Source organism: Chiloscyllium plagiosum, chromosome 24, assembly GCF_004010195.1.
Source record: "Chiloscyllium plagiosum isolate BGI_BamShark_2017 chromosome 24, ASM401019v2, whole genome shotgun sequence".
NCBI classification, from domain to species: Eukaryota; Metazoa; Chordata; class Chondrichthyes; order Orectolobiformes; family Hemiscylliidae; genus Chiloscyllium; species Chiloscyllium plagiosum.
Genome location: NC_057733.1, coordinates 55,626,918 through 55,637,068, shown reverse-complemented (window position 1 = coordinate 55,637,068; position 10,151 = coordinate 55,626,918). Strand labels below are relative to the sequence as shown.

The window sequence follows — 10,151 nt, the reverse complement described above, 5'->3', positions numbered from 1 at the left end:
AGGTTAGGTGGGCTTGGATTGGCGCAACATCGAGGGCCGAAGGGCCTGTACTGCGCTGTATTCTTCTATGTTCTATGTTCTATGTTCTGAGTTGGAAACTTAGGACTGGGATAAGGTGGGGTCAACCTGGGAACAGATGTGGCAGAGGTGAAGGAATTGGGAATAAGGGATGGTAGGGTGGGGGAAGGTGCAGTTGAGGTAGCTGTGAGAGCTGGTGGGCTTGTAGTAGATGTCCATGGTTAGTTGGTCGCTGGAGATGGTGATGGAGAGGTCCAGGAAGGGGAGAAAGGTGACCGAGATGGTCCAGGTGAATTTGAGGTCGGGGTGGAATGTGTTGGTGAAGTTGATGAACTGTTCAACCTCCTGTGGGAGCATGAGATGATGCTGATACAGTCATCGATGTAGCGGAAGAACAGGTGAGGGGGTGGTGCCAGTGTAGCTGTGGAAGATGGACTGATCCATGTACCCAACAAACAAGCAGGCATAGCTGGGTCCCATGCCAGTGTCCATGGCCTTCCCTTCGGTCTGGAGGAAGTGGGAGGATTGGAAGGAGAAGTTGTTGAGGGTGAGGACCAGTTCCACCAATTGAATGAGTGTGTCAGTGGTAAGGTACTGGTTTGGTCAGTGGGAGAGGAAGAAACGTAGGGCTTGCAGGCCTTTGCCATTGCGGATGGACGTGTATAGGGACTGGATGCCCATGGTGAAGATGAGGCATTGGGGGCTGGAGAAACGAAAGATAATGAAGGAGGTGGAGGGTATGGGTGGTGTCCTGAACGTAGATTGGGAATTCCTGGACTAAGAGGGACAGAACGGTGTCAAGGTACTTGTGCTCCGGAACGTGCTCCTCCCCAAGACAAGATCTTCCAGTACAGTTACAACACTGGGATCTACCCAACAATGTGGAAAAATATCTCCTGTCCACAAAAAGCAGGACATATCCAACCTGGCCAACTACCACCCCATCAGTCTCCTTTTGATCATCAGTAAAGTGATGGAAGGAGTCATCAACAGCGCAATCAAGTTAACAAGGCATAGTGTACAGTTTATCGGTCATGGCATAGATGATAAGAGCAGGGAAATTATGTTGGAGCTGAACAGGACTTTGGTTAGGCCACAGCTGGAGTCTGGTGTGTAGTTCTAGTTCCCACACGAGAGGGATGATGTGATTGCACTGGAGGGGGTTTATTCCCTGGGGTGGAGCATTTCAGCGGTGAAGAGGCGGGATAAGCTCAGGGTGTTTTCTTTGGAGCAGAGAAAGTTGAGAGGTACCTGATAGAGGTGTGGACGATTATGAGTGGCATATACCTGCACAGGGTGAGGAGAGCACAGCTATTGCCCTCAGTTGAAGGGTCAGTAACAAGGGGGTATAATTTGAAAGTGAAAGGCAGGAGTTTAGAGGGAATTTGAGGAACAACCCTCCCATCCCAAGGCTGGTGGGGGTCTGGAATGCACTGCCTGGGAGCGGAGTTGAGCAGGAAAACCTCACAACCTTTAAAAAGCATTGGGTGAGAAGTTGAAAAATCAAACAGTCAAGGTTATGGGCCCAGTGCCAGAACGTGGGATTAGTGTAGACTTCGAGTTATGTATTTATGGCAGTACAGACTTCTGTACTGCGTGATTCTCCGATTGTATGACTCCAAATCAAAACAACTGAACTCTGGAGGTGAGGTGAGAGTGGCAGCCCTTGAAATTGTGCTGTATTTGACCAAGTGAGAGTCTTGCAAAACTGGAATCAATGGGAATCGGGAGAAAATTCTTCACTGGTTAGAGTCAGACCTGGCACAAAGGAAGATGGTTGTTGGAGGTCAGTCATCTCAGCTCCAGGATATCTCTTCAGGAGTTCCTCAGAGTAGTGTCCTAGGCCCAACCATCTTCAGCTGTTTCATCAATGACCTTCCCTCCATCATAAGGTCAGAAGTGGGGATGTTCTCTGATGATTGCACAATGCTCAGCACCATTCATAACGCCTCAGATACTAAAGCAGTCCATGTTCAAACGGAACAAGATCTGGACAATATCCAGACTTGGGCTGATAAGTGGCAAGTAACATTCATGCCTTACAATTCCAGGCTATAAACATCACCAATAAGAGACACTCTAACCACCACTTTGACATTCAGTGGTGGTATCATTGAATTCCCCCACAATGAACATCCTGGGGGTTGTCATTGAGGAGAAACTCAACTGGATTCACCACATAAACACAGTGGCTGCAAGAGCAGGTCAGAGGCCAGGAATACTGGAGCAAGTATCTCACTTCCTGCTTCCCCAAAGCCCTATCCACCATCTACAAGGCACAAGTCAGGAGTGGGATGGAACGCTCCCCACTTGCCCTGGATGGGGACAGCTCCAACAACACTCAAGAAGCTTGACACCGTCCAGGACAACACATCCCGCTTGATTGGCACCACATCCACAAACATCCCCTCCCTGCATCACCGACGCTCAGTAGCAGCAGCAGTGTGTACTATCTACAAGATGCCCTGCAGAAATTCACCCAAGTACCTTAGACAACACTTTCCAAACCCATGACCACTTCCATCTAGAAGGGCAAAAGCAGCAGATACATGGAAACATCACCCCCTACAAGTTCCTCTCTCAGCCACTCACCATCCTGACTTGGAAATCTATTGCCTCTCCTTCAGTGTCACTCGGTCAAAATCCTGGAATTCCCTCCTTAAGGGCATTGTGGGGAGAGGGGGAAGGGGTAGAGAGCAGAAGAGGGGGAGGTGTAGGGAGCGATGTGGAGAGGGGCAGGCATGGTGAGGGAGTGGAGAGGGATATGGAGAGAGAGGAATGGTGAAGGATATGGAGGCGGGAAGGGATAGGGAGGAATGGGGAATGGGGGAGGGATGCAGTAGATATGGGTGGGTGTGGAAGAGGGGAATGCAGAGAGGGAGGGATTCGGAGGGGTGGGAATGATGCAGGGAGATGGGGAGGGATGCAGAGAAAGGGAGGAAGTGACGGGGAAAGTGGAAGGGGGCTGGAGATTGAAGGTAACCAATGGCCCTGCTGCTACCATAACAAGGGAACCAATCAGAAGCAGGTTTGGAAAGAAAGACTGAGTTGTGACTTCACAGGGAAACAGGTAATGCATTGATTGATGAATGTGGTCAGTTCATATCATTAAACTAGAGAGTTTCAATCAGAGCAAATCAGAAGCCTTAATTAGAATTGATTTAATAAAAGATATAATTAACTTTCCAATTAATATACAGCAATCCTGCCTCGCAGCATCAGGGACCCGGGTTCGATTCTTGCTTCGGGTGACTGACTGTGTGGCGTTTGCACATTCTCCCCGTGTATATGTAGGTTTCCTCCGGGTACTCCGGTTTCCTCCCACAGTCCAAAGACATGCTGGTTAGGGCGGATTGGCCGTGCTAAATTACCCCGTAGTGTCTAGAGATGTGTAGTCTATATGAATTAATGCAAGGTTACAGAGATAGGATGGGGAGTGGGTGGGTCTAGGTGGAATGGTCATAGGTCAGTGCAGACTCAATGGGCTGAAAAGCCTCTATCTAGAGTTTAGGGATCCTATGAAAACTGGCAAGGCAGGTGATGTGTTGTAGCTGTAGGATGTGGGGTCTGGAGAACACCTGAGAGATCCACTCCAAACGCATCTGCAACAAAGGGCCTGAGGTTCAGGGAAGTTCACTGCAGAGTTAATGAGCTGGAGGCCAAGGTGCTGACACAGCAGAATTCAATAACCAGAGGAAAACATTACCATGACATCCATTCCAAGAGGCAATCACACACCTTCAGAGAGATTAATCTGAGTTAGTTTGTATTCATTGATCAGAGGCTGTGAGTGAGTGTGAGTGAAGAAGGTTGGAGCACTGAGAAGCTACAAGTCCAAGAGACTCGAATAACTGTTTAAATATTAGTGTGGGAGAAACGGGTTTCAATTCCTGGGTAACTGGCACCAATAGTTGAAGTTGTATTATTGGAACAGTCCTCTCTTGAAGCATGGGAGGAGTAGAGTTTAGTTGAGCCATATAACCCAGACAATGGAGGCTTTAAATAGAATATTTGGGATGATGGATCACATTAGGGAAGGTGTAATAATTTAAAGGAAGAGAACAAAGCAAAAGTACAGGTGGAGACAGAAGGCATACATTTAAGAATGTAAGAACAGATGAAGCCAGAGTTTGCAAAGACAGTAAAAATCAAAACTGAAGGCTTCTGACCTGAATCCACATTTATTAATAAAGGGATGAATTGTCAGCTTAAGTAGAAATAACAGTACAATCTGATAGCCATTACCGAGACATGGCTGCAAGGTGACCAAGGCTTGGACCTAAATATTCAAGGATAATTGACATTCCAGAAAGAAAGAAAGCTATGAAAAGAGTAGGGGGGTCATTAATGATGACATTTGTACCATAGTAAGAGATTACCTTGCTTTTAAATATCAAGATGTAGGATTGATTTTGGCTAGAAATAAGGAATAGAAAAGGTAAGAAGTCATTTGTGGGAGCAGTTTTTAAGTTCCCTAATAGTAACCAGTAACTATTGGGTGGATTATGATCAAGGTTTATAAGCTCCCTAACAGTCACCAGTTACTACAGGGTGGGGCATGCTGGAGATTTATAAGCTCCCTAACAGTAACCAGTAACCAGTAACTACGGGGTGGGGTATGCTGGAAGAAATATGGAGGGTTATGGAAATAGATGATTTTAATTGATTGGGTAAAGCAGGTTGGCAAAGGTAGCCTGGAAGTTGAGTTCATGGAGTATTTTTGAGACTGTTTCTCAGATCAATACATTCTCACACCAATCAAAGAGCAAGTTATTCTGGACATGGTCATGTGCAACAGGACAGAAATAATTAATGACTTCATAGCAAGGGAACCTGGGGACAGCAGTGATTGCAACACAATTGAATTTTGCATCGAGTCTGAGTAAAACTAGAACTTTAGTCTTAAATAAGAGTGTAAGGCCAGAGCTGGTTAAAGTGAGCTGAGTAATTGGGTTAAGGGATTGGACAGTACAAGTACAGAGGAAGGCATTTAATGAGATATTTCAGCTTTGGGAATATATAGGTGGAAAATGTAGGCAAAAAAGAATAAAGTCTATAGATCAAAAACCCAACCCAGACCCCAAGGGAAATGAAATGACTTCCTCCTTTTGGCTTTTGGCAATGACATTACATTGCTGTCAACTGCAGAAATCCTCAGTTTGGTAATAAAGCCTGTTGAATGTAGGTCTTGGCTAGAGTTGGACAGTTTCCACTTTGCAGAGTCTCAGTGTTATCTTGTTTCCATTCACAGAGAGAGGGAAAATGTCTGAACCCCTCGCTGGGTTTTGCAGCTCTGGATCCTTACTGCTGTCTTCTCTCAGTTCTGCATCAAAACTGCTTCTTGAAACAAATCTAAAAGTGTCTCACAAAAGCCACATGTTTTTGTGTAATTAATGAGTGAATATCACACAGTTTCATTCTCCTTGCCTTATGAAAACAACAAATAATTCAATTTTCCAAATATGTAAACTGTGCTCCTGAAAAGGATCTCGTGAGTTTGGAAAACAGAGAATGTGACTCCTATATTCAAGAAAAGAGGGAGAGAGAAAACAGGAAACAATGGGCCTGCAAGTTTAATATCTGTGATAGGGAAAATTCTAGAATCTGTTTTTGAAGTTATAGCAGATGCTTAAACATCAGGCATGGTTTTATGAAAGGAGTCTGGAATATGACTAATTTATAAGCATTCTTGGAGGAAGTAATACGGAATGTAAATAAAGGGAAAGATATCAATGTGGTAAAGTTAGATTTTCAGAAGGCATTTGATAAGATGCTATAACAAAGATTACTACATCAAATACGATCTTGAAGTATAGGAGATAGCTTATTAACATGGATAAAACATTGGTTACCTAACAGGATGTAAAGAAATAATAAATGTGTCGAACAAACGTTGGTACATATGAAGAAGGAAAAAAAGGAGGCCATTCGGCCCTTCCAACCTGCTCTGCCTTTCAACAAGGTCATGACTGATCTGATCTTAATATCAGGTCTACAGTTCTGCATATCCCCAATAATTTTTCAATCCCTTGCTATAAAGAATCTCTGCCTGAAAACTTTTAAAAGATTCTGCATCCAGGGAAGGTTGGGAAGGGAAGGGAATTCCAAAGATACTCAAATCTCTGAGAAAACTAATGGTCACTCATCTTTGCTTTAAATGCACACACCCCCTTATTGTTAAGCAGTAACCTGTAGTTCTAGATTTTCCCACAAGAGGAAATATCCTTTCCACATCCACTCAATCAAGTCCCCTTGGGGCCTTATGTAGTTCAATTCAGTCACCTGCTGACTCTTCTAAACTCCAGAGATACAGGCCAAGCGTGTTAGCCTTTCCTCAGAAGATAATGCACTCATTCCAGGTATTAGTTTAGTAAACCTTCCCTGAATTGCTTCCAACACATTAACATCCTTCTGTAAGTACACTGAGTAGTCCTGTACACAGTCTCACCAATGCCCTGTATACCTGAGGTATAACCTTCCTACTCAAGTCCCCTCACTATAAAACATTACATTCTATTAGCTTTCCTGATTACTTGCTGCATCTGCAGACTAACTTTCAGTGATCATTCACTAGGACCCCAAGATCCCTCTGCATCCCAGAGCTCTGCAGCCTCTCACCATTTAGTAAATATACTTTTTTTATTCGCTGTGCCAAAAATGCAAATTTATCACTTTCCCACATTATTCTCCATTTGCCAGATCTTTTAGTCACTCACTGAACTTATCTGTATAACTTTTGCATGCTCCTCTTCACAACTCATTTTCCCAGCTATCTCACCTTCCCAACTACCTCACTTTCCCACATATCTCGGTGTCATCAGCAAATTTAGCTCAATACCTTCCATAACTTCATCCAGATAACTTATATAAATTGAAACAAGTTAATGCTCCAGCACTGACCTGTTTGGCCCCCGACTCCATCAGCTTTCAGTTTCCACAATAACCTTCAATGTGGCACCTTATCAAAACCCTTTGAGAAATCTAAATACAACACACTCACTGGCTGTCCTTTACCTGTAGCATAAGTTACTTCTCCAAAGAACTCCAATAAATTAGTTAAACATGAACTCTCTTTGACAAAACCATATTGGCTCTGTCTAAATACCTTAAACTTCTCCAAGTGTTCTTTAATAACAGTTTCTAGCGTTTTCCCAATGACAGATGTTGTTAACTTTCTGCCTCCCTCCCTTTTTGAATAAAGGAATCACATTTGCTATTTTCCAAATTACAGAAATGCTCCCTGTGTTAGTGAACTTATCCCACTGACTACTTCACTTATGACCCTAACATCTGGATGCATTGGGATATGGAGAGATGTCAACTCACAGTTCCAACAATTTACTCAGTACCTTCTTCCCTAGGAATTATATTTATTTTTGGTTCCTTTTCTTTCAATTCCTGATTGACAGCTGTTTCTGGGATGTTTCTTGTATTCTCTCTAGTGAAGACTAAGCAAAATATCTGCTTAATTTGTTTACCATCTCTTTATGCTCTGTTATTAATTCCCCACACACAGTCTCTACGGGACTTACACTTACTTTGAAACTTTTCGATTTTTAAAAAATATCTGAAGGACATTTTACTCTCTGTTTTGATATTTTTGGTTAACTTTCTCTTGTACTCTCCATTCTAATTAATCTGTTGCTAATTCTTTGCATTCTTTTAAATTCTGTCTAAACATCTGACCTGTCAATTACCTTTGCAGAATTATATGGTTTTTCTTTAAGTTCGATACTATCCGTGAGTGTTTTATTTAACCACTGATGGCATGTCTGTCTCTTAGGATTCTTATTATTTGTTGGAATGTAACTATTCTGCACTATCTGGGATGTCTCCTTAAGTGTTTGACACTACATCACGATTGACTTGTCCAGACAAGTAACTAATGAAGTGCTACAGGGAGCAGTGGTGGGGCCTGAACCTTTTGCAATCTGCTATATATCAGTAACATAATGAAAGGACCAAAATTGCTCACTTTGCTGATGACACAAAGATAGATATGGGAATAAGTTCTGAATATCATGTAAGGATCTGCAAGAGGATAAAGACAGGTTAAATGGTTGGGCATACATTTGGAGTATAATGTATGAAACTTTCAACTTATCCACTTTGGCAGAAAGAATAGAAAAGTAAGAAATTATTTAAATTGTGAGGTCCAGAAGGATCTGGGTATCCTGGCACATGAATCACATCAAGTTAGTCTGCAGTTGCAGCAAGTGTTGGTATGTATTGTAAGGAGGTTGGAATATATAAGAGAAGTTTAGCCCAATTTGTATTGGGTGTGGGTGAGAGCACATCTTGACCAGGGGGGATGCTGACAGGATGTTTCCCTTGTCGGGGAGATAAGGACTAGGGTTTAGCCCAGTTTAACAACAGGTAATCTCCTTTTGAAAATGGCATTGAGGAGACATTGTTTCAAAAGTCATGAGACTTTAAAAATCTATTCCCCAGTGAGCAGTGTGCAAGGTCATTGAATACTTTTTAACTAGGGTTAGAGAGTTTCTTGACTATCAAGGGAGTTGAAGGACGTCAGGAGGTATGGGATTTGGGGAGGTTGGGGGTGGCGGGAGCAGGGGCAGGATGTGGAGAAGGTTGGATATGGGGCTGGAGCCACAATCAGATCAGCGTGCACTCACCTCACGACACACTGAAGTCCACATGTTATTCTTACCTTAGGCACTTTAGAGGGATCTGGTGAATTCGCTGTGGAGAAAGGATCAGATTCTAGATTGGGAATCCCCATGTTCCTCTGGTACTGTGCTTTCAGCTTCCCATACCTCTGGCTGCAGTGTCTCCAGCTCTTACGTTGCCAATGGTGTTGATCCAAATCACAGTCTGTTCCCAAACCAAACCACTCAGCCGTGCCCCTACAAAACAACAGAATTAATCACAACTAGATCACACCTCCTTACTGTGTAGTGTGCCTGTCTCCATATCTTATGAAAAGCCACGAGGTCACAGTGTTACAACACAGGAATAACAAGGTAAAAACAATGACTGCAGATGCTGGAAACCAGATTCTGGATCAGTGTTGCTGGAAGAGCACAGCAGTTCAGGCAGCATCCGAGAAGCAGCAAGCCAGACCACATCAGGTTTGCTAACACTGCATTCACAACACAGTGAAATTAAAACATTAGATGACATTCAAAGGTACCCAGTTCCTAACGAGACTTTAAGAAGAAGATGTCAAACACCAAGTTTATAATTTAAACAGAAATAAACAATTTATAATTCACATTGTAACTTTAGGAAAGCAAAGCTAAGCAACAAGGTAATCTAATTAATGTCTATGATTTAAATCTAATCTTCTTTGATCATAATTTATAACAGGGAACAGAGAAATGGCAGGGAAGTTTAAATTATTACCTTGTACAGGATTTTACTGAGGAAGCTACAAGAAATCCCCCAGAAGCAGAGATCCAAGTGGCTAGCAAGTGGATCCAAGTGGCTAGCAAGCGTATGGAACTGATAGTTAATGTAATGATAATCACTCCCCAAAATTCAATAGGCTCTGGTAGGCTTCCAGCAGATTGGAAGCTTGCAAATGTCATCCCACTATTTAAGAAAGAAACAAAGGAACAAATAGGGAACACAGTAGCCCAGGTGTTCACAGTATAATTTGCTGCAGCAGTGTTAGCCCCTTCTACCTCACCATGCTTTGATTGCAGCCTCAGGCTACTGTCTGTGTGGAGTTTGCACATTGTCTGCATGGGTGCTCTAGTTTCCTCCCACAGTCCAAAGATGTGCAAGTTAGGTGGATTGGCCATGGGAAATGTAGGATAGAGCAGGGGATGGGTCTAGGTGGAATGCTCTTCAAAGTTTTGGTGTGGACTGAATGATTTGCTTCCATACAGTAGGAATTTATATTTCTATGATAAATCAATAATGGACATAGGAACCAATTCATAGTATCCCTGCACTGTAGAAGCAGGCCATTCGGCCCATTGATTCCACACTGACCTTCTGAATAGCATCTTGCCCAGACCCACCCTCCTACCCTATCCCTGTTACCCTGCATTCCTCAAGGCTAACCCGCCTAGCCTGCACTATGGGCAAATTAGCATTGACAATCCACCTAACCGGCATAATTTTGGACTGTGGGAGGAAACCGGAGCACCCAGAGGAAACCCACA

The 10,151-nt window shown here is 43.3% G+C and overlaps 1 protein-coding gene across 1 annotated transcript in view; it reads right to left on the bottom strand.

Annotated features, from left to right (window-relative positions):
• The window catches only part of LOC122562367 (inactive rhomboid protein 2-like), a 90,687-nt gene extending 80,695 nt beyond the window's left edge, over positions 1-9,992 (bottom strand). Inside the window, exons 1-2 of the mRNA XM_043715243.1 lie at positions 9,979-9,992; positions 8,690-8,885 (exon numbers count right to left, since the gene is read on the bottom strand). Coding sequence (XP_043571178.1) covers positions 8,690-8,885; positions 9,979-9,992 — 210 coding nt within the window. The remainder of the gene's footprint in view (positions 1-8,689; positions 8,886-9,978) is intronic.
• Between the last annotated feature and the right edge of the window lie 159 nt (positions 9,993-10,151).